The sequence below is a fragment of the Strix aluco genome, chromosome 4 (genome assembly GCF_031877795.1).
Source record: "Strix aluco isolate bStrAlu1 chromosome 4, bStrAlu1.hap1, whole genome shotgun sequence".
NCBI classification, from domain to species: domain Eukaryota; kingdom Metazoa; phylum Chordata; class Aves; order Strigiformes; family Strigidae; genus Strix; species Strix aluco.
In genome coordinates this window covers 82,474-101,853 of record NC_133934.1, presented here as the reverse complement: position 1 = coordinate 101,853, position 19,380 = coordinate 82,474, and the positions used below count along the sequence as shown (strand labels likewise).

The 19,380-nt window shown below is 66.7% G+C and overlaps 1 protein-coding gene across 3 annotated transcripts; it reads right to left on the bottom strand.

Annotated features, from left to right (window-relative positions):
- Positions 1-661: 661 nt before the first annotated feature.
- On the bottom strand, positions 662-19,322 carry LOXL3 (lysyl oxidase like 3). Of its 3 annotated transcripts, XM_074821316.1 has the most exons (16): positions 19,172-19,322; positions 11,257-11,575; positions 10,477-10,640; positions 9,142-9,353; positions 6,173-6,232; positions 5,696-5,915; positions 5,291-5,471; positions 4,837-4,991; positions 3,975-4,148; positions 3,672-3,827; positions 3,280-3,442; positions 2,840-3,083; positions 2,198-2,313; positions 1,969-2,105; positions 1,475-1,586; positions 662-1,294 (listed from the first exon to the last, which is right to left on the bottom strand). In XM_074821316.1, exons 2-16 carry the CDS (start codon positions 11,561-11,563, stop codon positions 1,221-1,223), a joined length of 2,475 nt encoding a protein of 824 aa, XP_074677417.1. In that variant the 5' UTR covers positions 11,564-11,575; positions 19,172-19,322; the 3' UTR covers positions 662-1,220. The 3 variants fall into 3 exon arrangements, with proteins under 3 accessions (XP_074677417.1, XP_074677418.1, XP_074677419.1); XM_074821317.1 differs by lacking the exon at positions 6,173-6,232; XM_074821318.1 differs by lacking the exons at positions 3,672-3,827; positions 6,173-6,232.
- Positions 19,323-19,380: the final 58 nt, after the last annotated feature.

Below are 19,380 nucleotides of genomic sequence, written 5' to 3'. Positions count from 1 at the left end.
CGCTGACCGCAGTGCTTTCCACTGCCCGCAGCCAGGTCCTGCTCTGGCCCCGCCGCCGCTCTTCCCCCCCCCGCCTCCGGCGCGGGGGGAGCAGTCTGGCCCCAGCAGTGCGGAGGAGGTGGCTGAAGCTGCCCCCGTGCTGCGTTGCTGCAGGCAGCATCGGAGCGTCCGGCTGAGGTGGGGGAGCCGCAGGAGCTGGGGTGTCCCTCCGCCGCCCTGGCGTCGTGCCCCCGCTCCCTGCCCGTGTGTCTGCCCCTGGCTCAGCCCCCTCTGCGCCAGCCCCATCTCCCCTGTGAGACCATGATCCTCGTGGGTCGCGCCCCCGCGGTGGGATTTCTGCATCTGGCGTGGTGGAACCAGCACTTCCCCCCATCCCTGCTGCGCCAGGGGGGCCCCGTCTGTCCCCAGGCCAGGGCAGTGATGCTGGGGCTTTGGCTGGCCCCGTCCTCTGCCCACACGGGCGTCTCCCAGCAGCACCAGTACGGCCACTCCCCAGCCCCACACTGGCTGTTGGGTCTGTGTGGGCAAGGGGGAGCATCCTGGCTCCCCGTGGGTACTGGGGGTTGCAGGAGATGGGGGGGGCAGCTCCCACACTGTGCTGGAGCCTCCCAGCCCTTCCAGGCTTCTCGTCCCACCCCAGAGAAGAGCCAGCAGCCGTTGGGGACATAGAACTGACAACTTTATCGAGAAAATAAAATTACGACTAAGAGATGGGTGTGAGAACTGCTGCCGGGCAGCTGGAGGCGGAGCCGCTGGGGCAGGGGCAGCCGCCCCGTCCCTGGGGTCGAGGGGCTCCCCGGGGCTCGGCCGGGCTGTGCAGGGGTGTGGGGGCCCAGGGCTGGTCCAGGGCAGAGCCGCGGGGGAAGGAGCCAGGGCTGGGTGAGGGAGCAGGTTGGGATGGACTGGGAACAGGGAGGGGCCCGGTGGGGGTGCAGGACCTCCCAGCCCATACCTGCGTGCGTCCCCGGGGGACATGGGCACAGAGTCTTCTGGTCAGTGGTTGGGGTGGTCCCGGGCCGGGAGGGGCCATTGTGCTGTGCCCCAGCACCAGCTCCCCGAGGTGGGGAAGGGCAGCCGGCGGCGGCCAGGCCGGGGCAGTCCCCGGCCGGGCTCGGTGGCGCCGGGGCCGGGCACGCGGCCTCCCCGCCAGCCCCCAGCAGCGGCCTCCCCGCCGTGTGGGGTGAGAGAGGGAGATGCCCGTTTGCCCCGGCGCTGGGGCCCTACGAAATCTGGTTGTTGAGCTGCCCTGGGTACTGCTCAAACCGCTTGTTGGCCTCCTCGCTGAGCGCATCGCCTGGGTGAGCAGAGGGTGAGAGCTGCCAGTGCTGCACTGGCCCTGCCACCCACCTCCCCCCACCCCGGGCCACCCTCCCGCAAGCCCCGCCGCCTGCCCCCCCAGCCCCACTGCCACCCCGCCTCCTGGGGCACCCCCGCCCGCCCCCTCGCCCCCACAGGCCGCGTCCCGGGCTGTTACCAATGTGGCAGCTGTGCACCCATATGCGGTGCCCGTCGTACTTGCAGTTGCATTTCATGGCGTTGTTGGTGAAGTCGCTCTCTGCCACCTCGAAGTTGGGGTTGATCACGACCTGTGGGGTGCGGGCCATGAGGGTCGCAGCCCCCCCGCCCCTCGTTGGCTGGGCCTTCCTGGCCTTGGTGGAGCTGCTGCCCGCCATGTGGCCCCCCAGCCCTGGCAGGACTTGTCTCCCTGGCTGCTGTGGGGTGCGCAGGAGGCTCCCAGGAGCTGGCGGCTGCCTGGGGGGCAGGGGGGTGTGACCCCGTCCCTGCACACCCCGTGCCCCTGAGTGGCGTTGCTGGGAGAGGAACGGGCTGAAGCCCTGCACGCCTCTGCGCACGGGGACAGGCGCTGCCCCACCGGGCTCCAGCCCGCTTGGAGAGTGGGGTGAGAGGGCCTGGGGCACATGGGGGGCTGGGGGTGCACGTGGGGCCGGGGTGGCTCAGCCGTAGCACCTGCAGGATGTAGTTGCCTGGCTTGACGTCTGTGATGTCGATCCACTGGCAGTCGATGTCGTGCCTGTACAGGTCCCAGCAGCCCACAGTGATGCCCTGCTCCCCGAAGTTGGCACACTCGTACCGCTTGGCCACGTCTGCGGGTGGGAGGAGAGCGCGGCTCATCCCTGCTGCGGCCCTGGCATGCGGCGGGGACGGGGACAGTGCCGTGAGGCCTCACAGCACCCACCTTCCTCGCACTCAGTGTCCTCCAGGCAGAAGCTGGCCTTGTGTCCCTCCGCCACCTTGGTGCCATTGGGTGTCAGGATGTCGTAGTGGGTGAAGATGTCCATGCTGTGGTAGTGCCTGCGGGATGGGGCCGGCAGCGCCCGGCTGCGCCAGTGCCCAGGCTGCGGGGAGCTCGGGGGCTGCCCGGGGCCCAGGAGACTCACCCTGCCCTGCAGACCCCCCCCCTCGCTAGGGGAAGGTGCCCACGGCCCCCTCTCTGAGCTGCAGTGCTGCCAGGTCAGGCAGGGCTCAGTCCTGCCCCGGGAGGGGACATGGCTGTCCCCAGCCAGGTGGCCCTGGCAAGTGAGGAGCTCAGCCTACAGCCCCGTCCCTGCCTCCCCAAGGCCCCAGCCCCAACGTTGCTCCTCCAGGGTCAGCCCTGAGCTGGAGCAGCCAAAACTGGACCCTGGGGCAGCAGAAGGGGCCTCAACTGGTGTCACCTTCACCTGTGTCACCCTCACCTGTGTCACCTTCACCTGTGTCACCCTCATCCAGCATCACCCTTGCCCAGAGTCACCCTCGCCCGGTGTCACCCTCGCCCGGCCCGCCGCAGCAGCACCATCACCCTCTCCCCACCGTTCCCCTGCCTGCGTGGTGCACGCACCGGTGGCACTCGTGCCAGACCCAGGAGTGCCGGCCGGCCTTGGGGCGGAAGTCTGCACGGCCATTGTTGTGGATCTGGGAGGAGAAACGGAGCAGGCGGCGATGCCCATAGGGCCAGTTGGCCAGTCGGGCCGAGCTGGAGAGGCAGTTCTCCTCGGCGGCGCAGTACAGCATGTGCAGCGGCCGGTCCTCGATGTACGCCGTCTCCTGCACCAGCGGGGCGTGCAGCAGCAGGTCGGAGGCGGCTGGGGGGCAGGCGGCAGCTCAGGGACGGACGGCCACACCGCTGCACGGGGGCGGTGGGGACAGGGGCGGGGCGAGCACCCAGCGCAGGCCGGGGGGACGTGTGCCCTCCCCAGGCCGGCCCTGCAGCCTCGCCAGCTGCAAACCCCATCGCCTGCAGCCCCTTTACCTGCAGCACCCCCCAGCCCCCCCACTCACTCTCGGAGCAGATGACCCCTGCAGCGAAGCGCGTGCCTGTGTTCCTGCAGCTGAGGCGGGGGCCGTGGTGTCGGCAGTGGCTCAGGGCCATCTCGTGGCCCGCACACTTCACCCCGCTCAGCACCATCTCCGTCACATTGCTGGCGTCCCAGTACCACGTCTCCTAGGGAGGGGGTGAGACAGGCAGGGTGGGGTGGCTGACTGCCACGGGTGCCCAGGCTCCGGCCAGCTCCCCGCCACGGCCCTGCCCACGCGCCCGGGCTGCCCATGAGGGTCCCGTCCCGCGGCACAGCGCGGCCGCATCCCTTTGCCCCCACACAGCCCCCATCTGGGAAGCGCCGGTGCCTTGTGCTCGCTGGGGCGTCACCCGGGGCCTCCCCGCCGGCACCTACCGTCACCGCATGCAGGGAGTAGCCCAGGCCCAGCTGGCGACAGGCCACCATCGCCTCCTTGGTGGTCCAGCCATCGCTGCACACCGTGCCCCACTTACTGCCTCGCTTCACCTCCACGCGGCCCTCGAATGCTGTCCTCCCGCCGGCCAGGCGGATCTGCGGGGGAGCCCTGGGGCCATCAGTGGCACCCCCGCCATGCCACCCTCCTCCCCATCCCGTCCCCATCCCTGTTCCCATCTCCATCCCCACGGAGCAGTGGTGGTGGCGGGTCGCTGCCCTGGCTGAGCTGGCGCTGGCACCTACTTGTAAGCCGTGGTTAGCGAATCCCAGCCCCAGCTGGCGACAGGCCACCATCGCCTCCAGCGTACCCCAGCCTTCGCCGCAGACCAGACCCCAGCGGGGCTGCTCCCCGTCGCCTGCCCCCACTGCCACCTCGACCCGCCCCTCGAAGCGGCTCCGGCCCCCGCTCAGCCGAATCTGCGGAGAAAGGCGGTGGCAGCATCATCGTGTGGCAAGTGATGCTCCTGTGGCCACGTCCCACAGGACAGTCATCCCCAGCCCCCGTCCCCATCCCCGGCATAGCCAGGGCCGTGCTGCGGCACCCAGACGGGCCCTGGGCTGGGGGTGTCGGGGCACATGGGGAGGGGGCAGCCAGAAGCACGGGCACAGCTTTGGTCAGCAGGGAACTCAACCAACATGGCAGGTTTGGGGGCAAGAAATTGCTTGTGACTTTGGGAATTGTCTCACCGAAGCAGGGAAAACCGGTTCATTTTGAAATGACATTCCCATTTCAGAAATGACAGGTATGGGAGAGTTAAAAAAGGTTAAAAAGCCCAAAGTGGATGAAATGACAGGCCAGGGCAAACAGGAACATGCGTCTCCATTTGCTCATTTCATCATCAGTAAAAAAAAATCTCCTAGTTGGCCCACAGTGATTTTTTTCCTGGTGCTTCTGCTGGGGAGCTGACAGGGGCTGGCAGCAGGGAGAGCAGCAGGGAGCAGCAGCCCCACCCCACCCACCCAGCGAGGCTCCATGGGGTGCCCACAGCCCCCCCCAGCCTCCCGTCCCCCCCCCCCTCACAGGAGCAGCTTGGGGCTCCCACCCACAGACTCCCCAAGCCCCCCAGGGTGGCCCTTGCCTCAGGCCAGGGGGAAACGTGCGCACCAGGTTCTCGTAGCCCATGTAGGGGATGTTGCAGCGGATGGCCGCATCCTCTGTGTGCTTGCAGTCCTCCTGCGTGATGTTCTTGAAGGGGCAGCTCCAGAGGGACTTCTCGGTGCCCAGGCACTGCACCTCGTTCAGGTGGATGGGCCCTGTCCCTGCCAGGGGCACCGCCGAGCTCAGGGCCCGGTGACACAGGGACGGCCCCGTGGCTGCCCCTCGGCTAGCAGCGAGGGAGCACTCCTGGCCCCCACGGCTGCTGCCCAGCTCGAGTGGCCGCAGCCCCCTGGGGATGCTCAGGGCCAAGCCCGGTGCCACGCAGGACTGGCAGCCGGACACCCAAGGGACCAGCCCGGCCATGGCTCCCCGCAGCCCAGGAGAGCCCTGCGCCTGGACAAGCGCCTCGCCTGCAGCCCCAGGAGCGCGATGCCTGGCCCCTCCGCCCCAGCAGCCTCACCTTGGCCCATGCGTGCCCCGGTGAGGGCCTCCTTGGCGCTGCCGAAGCCCAGCTCGCGGCACACCACGCTGGCCGACAGCAGGTTCCAGCGGTCATCGCAGATCGTGCCCCACTCACTGTTCTTGAGCACCTCGACGCGGCCCTCGCCGACCTTCGCGCCGCCCTTCAGCCGGATCCGTGGCTACAGGGGAGCAGGGTCAGGGCACGGCACAGCACAGGGGTTGCGGGCCATGACTCTGGGGTGTGCAGGGGCAGGACACCATCCCCACCTCCTGCTCCGTGAGCTGGTCACCCAGGGACCCACACACCTGCCCTCGGGTGCAGGCCGGGGGACAGAGCCCTGTGGCAGGGCAGCGGCCAGCTGTGGGACACCGCAGGACTCGTCCCCCTCCCCGCGGGGCTCACCTGGCCCTGCAGCTGTTGGCGCTGCTTCTTCTTGTGGGCGCTGCCAGTGGCGAAGAGGGGCCCAGGCATGCAGCTGACGACGGCGGGCATGCCGGCGCCACAGGCGGCCGAGGCGTTGCCCTGGTAGAACTCGAAGGTGCACATGGAGAGGTGCACCTCTGTCCCCGCACAGGACACCGAGTGCAGGCGGTAGTTGAGCTGCTGCCGCTCCGTGAACAGCCTGCAAGGAGGGAGGAGCCCTGAGACACCACCGGCATGGCCAGCTGGCAGCGGAGGTGTCGACGGCCACACTGCCTGCAGCTGCACGTGCTGCCCGCGCCCCTCGCCATATCCCCCAGGGAGAGACGCGCCGTGTCTGCAGGTGCCCGCCCCTCGCCAGCCGCCTGCTCCACGTCCCCGGCAGCATGGGGACACGCACAACTCCGGCAGGGCTGAGCAGGGCTCCTGGCAATCAGGCTCTCCACTGGAGCCATTTACCTCTTCCTGGACCCTACGTCCTCCCTGCGCTTTTGTTTAGTCTGAGATTTGGAGGCAAGCCTGGAAAACAGAAAACAACCATCAAGGAGCCCAGGGCCTCTGGCTGCCACCTCCGCCAGCTGCAGTGACACGGGGAGCACAGCCGGCCCCGGCTTTGACTGAAGACAACTGGGCACATTGGCCCCTGAGGGAGACTCATGCACGTCCCCTTCACGTCACACATGGGTGACAGCAACGTGACACAACTGCCCTGCACAGCAGTGATGCAGTTTCCTGCCCACATCCCACCAGGAAACTGCTGGATGCAGCAACATCCCAGGCTGCCTTGTCACACAGCAGAAGATCAAACACCAGGGCAATGATTTGATCTGTCGGGTGCAAGTGAGGTGTGTCCATGTCCTTGTCCAGACACCAGACAACGTCACTGCGCCGTGGTCCGAGGGGGGCAGGATGCCCCACAAGCGCAGCACCAAGCAAGCAGTGCGGGCGGCGGGCACCCTCCCCAGTGCTGCGGGCACGGTGGGACACGCTCAGGCTTGCAGGGACCCCCCACCAGCGACGGGAGCTCCTGGGGTGCACACTGCATGATGCGGGGAAGATGAAGTTGCCCAGGGCCCGGCGCACACATGATGGTCCCAACGCGCTCAGATGCTTTGCTTCGCTCGGGGAGGAAGATGCCGAGCAGGGCCAAAACCCCAGGGAGCGCAAGGAGTGGAGCAGAGTACCCCAAAACAGGGAACTGACAGCCTCCCAGGGACAAGGCAAAACCAAGTCTGGCAACTGAGCCCGCTGGCCAGTGGTAGGTTTGCATCAGCCCGCACAGGCTGCAAGCCCCAGGACACAGCCCAGGACATCAGCCAGAGGACAGCAGCACCCATTCACACTCATGAAGCCGCATCTCAATCCTGCAGCCAGTTCTGGGTCCCCAGCACAAGAAATTCATCAACTAAGAGGTGTGGGCCCTGGGCAGAGCCACCACGGCAGTCAGGGCTGGAGGAGAGATGGGGGAGCGGGGCTGCCAGCAGGCCAGAGCCTGGCGCTTCCAGCCACGGGAGGGAAGAGCACAAAACAGGCGTGATTGGCAAGGCGAGGTTCAGACGTGGTGTAAGGAAAATTTTTTCCCCACGAGGGCTGTTCAACATTGGAGCAGAGGCCACGAGGCTGCAGGATCTCCATCCTTGGAGGTTTTCAAAAGCCAAGGGGATGACGTCCTGGGCTGACCCTGCTCCATGTGGCAGGACCAGGACTCCCTGAGGTCCCTTCCAGCCTGGATTATCCTGTGACCCCACGTACAACTGCAGCCGTGCAAACCAGCGCGTGGCTTTCAGGAGGCAGCTCCTGCTCCGGGTAGAGGGGAGGGAGCAGACCCCAGACTCATGGATTTCATGAAGCATTTCACCCAGTGCTGCAGGGGAAATACCCGCTCCCTGGAGAAGGGGCAGTCAGCATCAAATCAGAGACTTAACAGCACATTGCAAAGAGTGGGACCCGTGGAGGGGGTCTGAGGAGACCCCCCGGGCTGATCCCGTTTGGATTTCCATCACCACTGCAGGAGCTGGCGAGGGCGCCTCTTGGGGACACAAAGCTGGGAAGTGCCACAACAAAGAGCTCACAAGGGGTTCGGAGCATAGGGAAGGTGGTGGGACCAGGGCATGGTCATGTGCTGGGGGCAGAGCAATGTCTCCACGCAGCCGTGGGCTCAGGCAAGAGGTGCCAGGCCATGGCCCAGAGAGGATGGTCTCTGGCTTCCTGAACCCACCACCAAATCCGGCAGCAGAGCTTAGGGATGGAGGGAAAGGACAGCCAGACTATCCCTTGGGACTGGCAGAAAGGCAGCAAGAGCGGGTTGGCAGAGGGTGCAAGAGACCCTGAGCAGATGCAGCGCTCGGGACAAGCCTGTCACGGTGCCCATCACCCCGGCACCCAGCAGGGCTGAGCAAGCGCTCCCATGCCTGCACCCGCCCACCCTGCGGGGAAGGGAGGGGTGCGCAGCCTTTCCAGCTTCCCCACTGCTTTCTGCAGAAAGCAGCCCATTTCCACAGTCCTCCCTCCCCATCCGCCAGGAGAGATGGCTCCGCTCCAAGGCCAGGATGCTGTGGCCCCCTCCACACCTCCCAGGGGGTCCTGCCCACAGCGGGTCTGTGCCGCAGACCCTGACCCCCCTGCCAGGACCCCTGCCCGGTGCATGGGACATGGCCAGCCTGGGAGAAAGACTGTCTCTGATGGGGGATGGGGGACCCTGGTGCGCACAGGCAGGTCCCAGCGGGGTGGCGTTTGTCCTGCTTGCCCAGCACAGCCTGGGCCCTTGGTCTGCTCCATCCAGATCCATTTGTGCCAGGATCTGTTGTGATGGCAGAGACCGGTGGGGCCAGCCAGCCCAGCTCTGCCAAGGGCTCAGCAGATGGGGCGCCCCAGCCCCTTACCTGCTGCCTGGCCTCAGGCTCCGGCCCTTCATCCTGGCCGCACGCCTCAACCGCCTGCAGGAGCAACACCACGGCTGCCCGGTCAGCGCGCATGCAGCACCGGCACCGTGCCACGGGCAGTGGGTCCGTGCCCACGTCCCTGCAGCCCTCGCTCGGGCCGTTGTGCTGTTGGAGCATCCCTGCCTGGCTCACTGCCAAACCTCCCCTCAGATGGGGACCCCCAAACTCTGTGCTGGGGGGAAATGTGGAGGTACAACAGCTGCCGTCTCGAGCAGCCTCTGCGGTGGCGCATGGGGCAGGTGGGCAGCCATGGCCACACCACAGGCCCCTGGCTTGGCTAGCAAGAGCCCATATGGCCAGCTGGGGCTGAGACTGACAGGCAGCAGGGATGGGAGGGATGCTGGGGAGCCACAGTGCCCAACAGCATGGCCCCTGCTGTTCCCCCGGCACTGCCCCATGTCCCTGGCACTGTCCCCAGCCCTGCCCCAGCCCCGTGCTCCCAGCTCTGCTCTGACACCCCGTGGGCTCCCTGACGGTCTCACTCACTTGTAGAAGTTCCTGTTGACCTTCTTCTCAGCAGGGAAGCCCATCATGCCGCAGACGACGCGGCTGTTCTGGCTGTTCCAGCCCTCGTCGCAGATCTGTGCCCAGCCATCCTTGTAGCGCACCTCCACGATGCCCTCCGTCACCGGCAGCTGCCGCCGGCCCCCAGCCACCACCGGCCGCAGGCGCACCTCCTCCACGTGGCTCTGCTCGCTCTGCGGGGCACAGGGCAGCCCAGGCTTGCGTGGCAGCCCGCTGCCCCAGCTCCCTGCCAGCCCCTTCCCAGGAACGCCCCGAGGATGTGGGCACCCATGGGAGACAGGGACCCCAGTCCCTGGTGGAGAACAGGGACGGGCAGGTCCTGCGTCCCTGCAGACCACATCCGATGTCCCTGGGTGGCCAAGGAACCAACCCCATCCTGTGCAGCCAGAGCCCCACATCCCCCCGACCCCCAGGTGCATCTCCTGGGAGCACAGCTGGGCAAGCCAGTGCTGCCGTCCTGCCACCTCGGGACCCTGCACCCCAAGGGAGGGTGCCCAGACCACCCGCCCAGAGCTGGAGAGCAGCTGGGGTGCTGGGACATGGCCACAGCCCCCCTCGCCTCGCAGGAGACCTGCCATCCCGTGCCCAGAGCTGTGCCATGGCCCCATGCCCAAGCCACGTCCTGAGCAGAGCCTCGTCCTGCACAGGCACTGTGGCTGGGGGGGGACAGGGGCCCACAAGAGCTGGTCTGAGAAACAGAGTCTGGAAGAGGGAAAGAGGGAGAGGAAGAGGCCAAGCGTGCTGGAGGAGCGGATCTGGGACTGAGGATCCCCGGCAGGCAGGAGAAAGAAGAAAACAGGGTGCAGAGGTGTGAGACAGACCCTTGGCCCAGAGAAGCTGTGGGGGGAAGCAGCAGCTCAGGATGCTCAGGGTGGCCGTGGCAGCTCCATGCTCCCAGGCAGGGCAGGGGAGGGATGTGCCTGCTGCCAGGCTGCCCGCTGGCTCCTGCCTGCTCCCTGCAGCCCTGGAGCCGGGTTGGGCTGGGTGCACCCCAGGGAAATGGGTGCTCAGGTGACTCAGGGGCACCGTGGATCTGGGGGGCCAGGCAGTGGGGGAGCACATTCCCCTCTCCATGGAGAGATGGGGACAGTCCGTGTGCTGGGGCTGAGGGGGGGCACTGACACGATCCCCTGGTCCTGCCCATAGGAGCCAGCCAGCGTGTGGTGGGGAAGCTGCCTCCCAAATATTCAAGGGGGACTGAGGGCTGGTGGGGCTGCACGTGGCAGGGCTCGGGCAGCCAACTCTGTATGACCCTGGGCAGCACCGGCCACCCACCCTGGCCAGCAGCTTCCTCACCTCGATGATGTTGGAGTCCTTGAAGCCTGGGATGCGCTCATCCTTGCAGATGACACCTGCATCTTCCTCATGGCTGCAGTCGCTGTTCCCCCAGCCCCGGTGTTTGCAGTCCCCGATGCTCTTCTCACCGCCGGCACAATTCACGTTGTCCAGCCAGATCCGCCCTGCCAGGCACCAGGGCCGGGGTGAGGGGGGGCCAAACCCACGCAGCATCCCCTGGGAGCGGGGAAGGTGCTGGTGGAGCACAGCCAGGGCCTGCACAGGGGTGCAGCAGGGGCGCGGATATGGGCTGGGGGCAGCCCTCCCTTGGCAGCCCTGCCCTGAGGCCAGCGAAATGCCACAAGCAAAGCCCTGAGCGGGGGATCCGCAGACGTGGAGCTTCCACCTCCCCAAGAGGCTGCTCTGCCACCACAAAGCTCCCCATAACGTGCGCCCCGGGGTCGGTACAGCCCCTCACCTGCACCGTACCCCACAGCAGCCCCGGCACACGCAGCCCTGCAGCCGCAGCATGTGTCAGCGACCGCCCCGCGCCCCGGATACCCGCAGGGCAGCTCACACAGACACGTGGAGCCTCGTCGCCTGCGTTGCGTGTGCGTACACACGCGTCTTCACACCCCCCCTGCGCACACCCGCAATGCTGGCACTCAGCACACGCAAGACCTGCCCCCCAGCCCCACCAACAGTGCCCGCAGACCTGCGGCATGCACAGCCCCCAGTGGCAGCGGCCAGGCTGGCCCCCACCCATGCAGAACGGGATGGCTGCACCCACCGCCCTCTTACCGACGCCTTTGCCGTACTTGGCGCTGTGGGCCCAGCCGGTGGCAGCCACAAAGCCGAGGTGCCGGCACAGTACGTGCGCGTTGGCCAGCGTGAAGTCGTCGTCGCAGATGGTGCCCCACTCGTCGTTGTAGAAGACCTCGACACGGCCCTCGTTGTGCTTGCGGGGGTAACCAGCCAGGCGGAACTTCAGCTGGGGGCCGGGGCCATGCGTGGGGGCTGGGGGGGTGGACTGGGTGCTGCCCACCCACAGCCACACGCTCAGCAGCACCAGCAGCTCCTGCCGTGCCCGCGGGCCGCAGCTTCCCATGGCAGCTCAGCTCTGCAAGGGCAGGAAGGGTCAGAGCATGCTGGACGCTGAAGCACCAGCTCCCGTGGCGCAGCCGGCGCCGGGCGATCCCCCCACTCACACGCGGCTCCGCTCCGTGCCAGCACACCCATGGGTCTCGTCCCTGGCCAGAGCCAGCCCACCCTCTCTGCCCACCCGGTGCCTCCCACACACAGCCCCCGCATCGGCCCGGCACCCCCTGGGCTGCTCTTGGCCGGGGATCTGCCCAGAGCCCCCCCGGCACCTCGCGCCCCTCCACGAACGGCCACTACCAACATCCCACCATGCCACCAGGTTGCATCTCCCGCGCCAAAGGCAGTGAGGGCGGACAGGCAAAGGGGTGTGCGTCACCCCCGGGAGAGCCAGCTGGGAGGGAGGGGGATCGGCTGCCAGAGCAGAGCGGGCTGGCACAGGACCAGGGCCCAGGGAAAGCCCGGATGGGCTGGCCAGGAGCTTGACCCACCACGAGCCACACAAAGGCCGCTGGCGGCGAGGGGCTGCCAGCCCAGGCTCCTGCCCACCGTGAGGAGCGAGGCAGCTGCGGCCTTTCACATTCCTCCCTGCGCGGCATTTCTCCAGCTCTGCAATAACATCTGCGGTTCCCTGAATACCTGAGGGAGATGTGGTATTCCTGCACCAGTCCCATCGGCAAACAATGGTGAAAACACTTCTCTGTGAACCGCCTTCCCTTCCCAGCACTACTCCAATTTATCCCATCAGGGACCACTTTAACCCTGCGGGTGCCACAACAGCCCAGGAACAGCATTTCTGCTGCAGGCTGTGCTTTGACTTTTGACGGCAAAGCTCTGATGCCCAGCACTGCCGAGGACCCACCTGCCTCCTGTCACCGCAGCATCACGTCACTCTTCCAGCCAGTCCCTCCACGGGTCGGAAAGCACACCCCCAAACCTGGGACCCTCCTGGACAGGCCCACCAGAAATCCGTCTCTGCATCCTACATCCCCCAGCCCGAGAGCAGACCCTGCATGCCATGCTCACACCGATCGGGCTTGTCATTAGACCTTAGTCAAAAAGAGCAAGGACTGGTTTACCCACAAGTAGGGGTGATTTAAGACTCCAACGTTCAGCTCCAGGGTTACAGAGGAAGAAAAACAAATGCGAACCCCGCAGGTGCTCCCGGCATGGGGCTGTGCCGCAGGGACCCTTCCCGCAGACCCTCTCCACAGTGCAGTGCGCTGCCGTGCCCGGCACGCTTTCCCGCAAGCCTCCATCCCCACGCCCTCACGGCTCGCTGCCCCTGTGCCAGTCTGGTGGGACCTCAGGGCTGTATCAGGGCATCCTCGGGGACCGTGGCTGCAATTTGGGTGCCGGCTGTAGGAGCCCCTTTCCCTGGACTGGGGCCTGTCCGCGCATTGCCCTGTTGCTCCCAGCCCCTTGGCACCTGTGGGGTGGCAGCAAGGTCCCTGCAGCGGCTTTGGGAAGGGGCCCCTCACAGAGCGAAGGCACCGGGGGGTCCCCCCTCAGACAGCACAGCCTCTCTGGGCCCTCAGCGCCAGCCTGGCCACCAGCACCGGGCTGGGGGCTGGCATGATGTACCCACTGCCCCGCCGGCACCTGGGGCAGGGTCTCTGCAGAGGCTCCGCTAGCAGGAACCAGCCCCGCTCCTGCTCTGGTCACTTTTCCAGATGATGGAGGCTGGGTCACCCCTCCAGCCTCTCGGAATGCCTCCTGGACCCAAGGCAAGGACAAACCAGGACAGTGGCCAGAGACAGCCCCTTTCCACGCCCATCGCACCAACAAAAACCCCTGAAGGGGCCCAGACCTGCTGCCTGCCCCCGCTTCAGGCATGTGCCGCATTGGAGGTGCCACCAAGAGCAGCAAGTGCCTTGGGGTGAGCGCCCGGTGCCTGCAGGGAGAGAGGGTGAGGGGTAATGAGAGGACTGACACCACCAGTCCAGGCCAATTCGAGACACTGTGGTGGCCCTCGGGGCAATCACATCAGCACCAGGTCCAGCTCTCCCCTCTCTCACAGCCCATGGGGGACTCAGGAATGCACCCTGGCCCAGGGCAGCCCGCAGTCCTGGGGTGCGTGGGAGCTGGCTCCGGGCTCCCCGCACCTCGGCTGCCTGCTTTGGCACTGTGAGAACAAAACAAAGCCCAGCAGGAAGCATATTTGTGGGCAGGCAGCAGGGAAACGCTTTGCTGAACCTTTTAATCAGCCTGTTATGGCAGGAGAAAGAGGAGGGCAGGCGCAAAGGGCCACCCCAGTCCTGCCAATGGCTCGGGGAAGGGGGTCTCTGGGCTTGCCAGGGGCAGGCAGGGCAGGAACACTCCATCCACACCTCTGCTCTGCCTGGGAAACACCGAAGGGATGAGTTTACCATCTCACAGGAGTAAGAAAACAATTCTTATTCCACCCACCAGTCACCGAGGGGACATCCCCCCCTGCGCAAACGAAGCACTGTAAATCCTCAGAGCTAAACCGCTTTTCACAATGCACAAATTTGGGCCCTCTCGGTGCTAACTCTAACACACCTTGGGAGACTGGGGAAGCTGCAAGCGCATGAGGACTAAAGCTTCACCAGCACCTGCACTGAACAAGCAAGATTCTCTCCTCCGATGTGGACGGCAGGCAGGCTGGCTCCAGGCTGTTTTGCAATGGGTCAGCAAAACACTAAAGGACAGCAGCACAATTAACGCCAATCTCCACAGTTCTGCAGAAATAGCCTGTGTCAGAAAGCTGGTGTGACCTTTTATGAGATCACAGGTTTGGTTAATTGGAGTAACTGTGTTGATATAACAGGCTGAGACTGGAAGGCATTCAATTCATCTTGCACCACCTTTTAATGAATAATTAGCACTCAACGAAATCAGTGCACCTTCTACTAAGTAGATTAAAACTGGTCACCTGCTGGAACTGAAATGTGGTTACAACGGGGAAGTCACCATTCAGGGGCTTTCTGGTGAGGATCACATGCTTTTCAAAGCAAAACCCTCTCTGGAGGGGGAAAAAGTCCTCTCCTGCGAAGACAGAAATGGGTGGGAGTGTGCACTGTGATGCGGACAGCCTGGCAAAACAGCACCATGCAGCCTAAATCCTTGGCTACAAGGAAAATTTAAGTCCGTGCATTTAGGAACAAGGCACGTAGGACCGGTGAGCAGAACACACCACGCAAGAAAGTGCTTGGGTTTTGTGCAGTAAAGCGCCGCCTCCACGGAGCCCCAGGCCCCACGGAGCCCCGGCAGCACGACCACCAGGCTCTGGTGGTCCGGACGGGATCACTGACACCAGTGACACGGCGTGACAACAGGTCTCAGCCCCAGCCCTGCAGTGACGTGGGGCAGCCCCACGTGTGCCTGCGGCCCCACAGCCCTGCCCAGAGCCCCGGGCCCACGGCCGGCTGGGCACGGGGACGGCCAGAAGAGCTGATGCTGGGAGGGCAGCACCATGGTGGGGGGGTGAGAGCCACGGGGCTGTGTGAGGCCAGGACAAACGTGCCCCAGCCCAGGACCCCAACCCCAACAGCAGCAGCAGAAGGTGCCCCGTGTCAGGGCAGGACATCCTGCTGCAGCCCTGCTCTGCCACCTCAGCTCAGATACCTCAGCCTCTGTGTTTGAAAGCCTACCGTGGGTTTCTCTGCCTCACAGTTCTTCAGTTGCTTCTGAACCTGCTCAGACTTCTACCATCCGTTTCTGCCTTAAACCCAGCTCACTGCCCCCCTCAGCACTCTGTTCCCGGGTCATGGCTTTCCTCTGCTCAGGCTCCAGCGTCCCTCACTCCCACCTCTGCCCTCGCAGCTCAGCCTGTCCTCACCTCCCGACACTCATCTTGGAATTTCCCAGTGAAATGCCCGGCCGAGCTCTGCCTGGGCCCGCAGCACTTCCCACACCCAGCCCAGGACAGCTGTCGGGCAGCATGAACTTCCCGGAGCACGGCCCAAGCTGCCTCCCCGTTCCTGCGCTAACCCCTTCTCTGAACGTGCTCCGAGCCCATGTGCCAGGGCGCTCCGGCTAACAGGGCTCTCATTGTCCAGATCACTTTTTCCATTTTCTGAAACGCAAGCAGTGCGTTTACTCTTCTCCAGCCATGTGACGCTGCCCGACTCCCCCGCTCCGCTGGCAGGCTCTGCCCGCTCCTGCCTGCTGCTCCCAGACAGGGAGCCCCCCCCAGACCCGGCGGGTCAGCCCCGGGAGCTGCGGCCCAGACCTGCAGGTCAGCGGACGGGGCTGCTCCGTGCGCAGCGTCCCCCGGGTTCAGCCCCTTTCTGCAGCCTCACGGCACAGCCGTCCTGCCGCCTGCCACCAGACCTGTCCGGGCTGGGGCTCTTCGGCCGGGACAGACAAGCTGGGGGGGTCCCTCCACCCTGCAGGGGCTGATCACCCAGCACCAGAGACCCAAGGGGGATTTCCCACCTCCTTCCCACCTCTGGCCAGGGGAAGGTGCCCCCAGTTGCCCAGCCTTCACAAGCCATCCCTGCCGAGAGCACAAGGGCAACAGGTCCCGCCCAACCAGCACAGGGGCCACCAGCAGCACGGCGGGAGGACAGGAGCTCTGGTGCTCCCAGAGGAGCAGGAATCTTCAGGAGCCACGCACGTGCCCAGCAAGGGAGAAGGGCAGAGGTGCAGACAGCCTGGGGACAGGGCAGGGGCAGGGGGCCGGGAGTCGCCTGGGGGAGGGACGGGGGGTCCGGGCACGTCCCCTGGCTGCTGCCACCGCACATCTTGGACAGGAGCCGGGCACAATCCTGCCCGGCCTCACCTCCCCAGTGCCCCGGCTGTCCTGCTTGCCAGCTGCCTCCAGCCAGGGGCCACCTCCTCTCACACCGGGGCTCCTGCCAGAGCCGCCGGCCAGCCCGTGCAGTGCTGTGCTGAGCCGTGCCGTGCCGCGCTGAACGTGCCGGCCCCGGCGTGCGAGACCACTCAGACACACGGCAGCACTCTGGCTGCAAGTGGAAAGGGCTTGGGAGGACAGGTTGGCCCTGAGCGAGAGCCGGGCGTGGGAGCGGGAGAGCAGCCCAGGTCCTCGCCGCTGCCCAGGAAACCTCAGGAATGTCCCGGCCGGGTGTGTGCAGGGCCCCAAGCCACCTCCCAGCCCGCGGCACAGCTGGTGGGGTGTCCGAGAACCCTGCGGGGCCAAAACCCCGGGGCCCCTGCACGTCCCCACCTTCAGCCCCGCACTGCCGAGGCCGGCACGGGTGCAGGGACCCTTCGGTGCCAAGCGCAGCCCCGCACGGCAGCGGGAGCCACGGCACTGCTCGACCTGCTCCCACGCCAGCCCCGCTGGCTCTGCCTGTCCCAGCAGATGACGTTGGTTCCTGTGTCCCCCCAGGACAGAGCCACCCCCGGCCTGCAGCCCTCCCAGCCAGCACTGCCCCCACCATCGCTACGCTCCCCCAGCTGCATCTCACACAGCGGCTGCCCCTCCAGAGGCTCGACTGTGCCAGGAGGGGTGAGCGGTGCCGACGAGGGGTGCCCGGAGCCACGGGGGGTTGCTGGCTCCCAGGGACTGTTCAAATCTGATGTGCTGTTTGGCACTCACTGGACACTCCGAGGGACATTGGTCTGCCCCAGTGAAACCCTAGTGAACATCAAACAGACCCCAGGAAAGGGGCAGCTCCCGACTGACCAACCGGGGCCCCTGGCAGGTCAGCGTGTTTGATCAGCTTGCATTAGGGCAGCCGAGCGCGGGGCATCCCTGCGGCACAGGGACAACATCCCAGGCCATGGCAGTGGGGAAGGGCCAGGCACGGCGGGGCCCGCAGGAACCCGCTCTCTCAGCAGCTGGGGACACGGAGCAACCCAGGCAGTGACAACTGGAAGGACTCTGAGAAGAGCAGCACAAGCGACCGAAGACCTGGGAAACCTGCCAGCACTAGGAGGAAGAAGCTCCCTCTGTTTATCCTTGGGAAGTTTAAGGGGTGACACAGTCACACTCTGCCGAGGCCTGCGCCAGGACATCCCTGAGAGCGTGGGGTTGCATCCCCGGCACTCGGGGCAGGAGAAGGTCTGGTGGGTCCCATGGCTTCAGGCGCTGGGCTCCTTCCCCCCCTTCTCCCCAGGGCCCCGGCACACACAGCCCAGCGCTGGCCTTTTCGCAATCCCAGCTGCCTGGATGGGCCTGCCTCGTTCTTGCTGCTTCCTGGCAGCCCTGGGGTGCCGGGAGCGTGTGTGCAGAAGCTGGGAGAGCCCCAACACCCCCACCCCGCTCGGTGGCCTGCAGGGACCCCATGAGCTCAGATCTCCAGGGTGAGCACAGCCAAGGTCTGGAAGGCAGCAGGGCTCCCCAGCTGAACTGGTCTCAGAAGGACCAGGGTGCAGCCCAGGGCCACCACAGAAGCCTGGGCACCCTGGCCAGCTCGGTGACACCTCGGAACAACACCCACCTCCCGCTGGCTGGGACCTCCCTGCCCCGACAGCAGCATGCCTGTCCACGCCACCCCACAGCTTGCCCCCATCCCCGGCAGCGACAGGGACGCTGCTGTGGGCAGCACAGGCCGGCTCCTGGGGCATCAGCTGGGGCAGAGCACCGAGGGCTCGCCGGTGCTGAGCCCCCCTTCCCCTGCTGACCCTGGGTCCAGCCCCAGTGGGCTGCCTGATGTCCCCCTGTCCCGCCATCACCCCCTAAGCCAGGGCAGGTCATAGTACAGCTCTCTGCAGTTCCTAACACCATCCAGGGCCCTCGGCTCTGCCACGGACTTGCCTGCTCTGCTCCGGGCTCCCCTGGGCTCTTGGAGGGGCAGCCCTGGGGACAACCAGCTGCTGCCGGGAGGGGAAGACCCTGGAGGAATGTGCAGACACTGCAGCCATCAGCCACATGGTCTCAATGGCCCGGACAGGCTGGGGGGCGAGCGGCGGGTCTGGGGGGCTCGGGCACCCCGGAGAAGAGGAGCAGCCTGCCTGGAGCTACTGGGAGATGGGCGACCTGCTCAGCTGCCCGCCCGCTCCTCTGGGGAGGGGCAGAGCCAGCAGCCCTCCAGCCCTCCCTCCTCACATCCCTTCATCCCTCCTCTCCCCAAGGGCCACAGCAAATTCCATCTTCATGGAAATCCTGAGTCTCCACCGGCCTTTGTAAACCACAGCTCAGCAAACGCTCCTCCCGCAGCTGGCGCAGCCCGCGAGGGTACCACAGCCCCGACGAGGCACCCCGCGAACCTGCGGGGTCTGCTGGGCGCCCTGCCCACCGAGCACGCGGGAAGCGCACCCTGCCTGCCCTGCCCTCACCCCCCCCCCGCCTGCCCTGCCCACACCCTCCCACCCGGGGACCGGCGGCGCAGCCACGGGCATCGCACCGCGCACGATGCCCGCGCCCTGCAGCCAACACCGGGCACCCTCCCTGCGGCCGCGGAACGGCGGAGCCCGCGCCCCGGCACCCCACGGGCATCCCACGGACACGCTCCCACGCCCGGGGGTTTGGGGCGGGGAAACCGGCCCCACGCAGCCCGGCCCGGCCCCGCAGCCGCCACACGAGACACGCAGCGCCCCCCCCCCCCGGCTCCGCTCCGCGACCCCGCCACAGCCCCCCGACAGCCTCCACCCGCGGCCCGGGGGGCTCCGCGGGGGCCGGGCAGGGCTCGGCGCATCCAGCCCCGCCGCCCCCGGGCCGGTCCCGCTCCGCTGCCCCGGGCGGTACCTCTTGTCCCCGCGGGCTGCGCGGCTCCGGCAGCGCCGAGCGAGAGCGACCAGACGAGCCGAGCCGTGCCGAGCCGAGCCGCCCCTCTCCGCCCTGGCCCGCCCCGCGCCGTGCCCAAGTGTCCGGGGCCGCCCCGCCACCCCGGCCCCGGCCCGGCCCCGCAGCCCGGACGGCGAGGATGGGCCCCGCGCCCCCGTCCCACCGCCCCA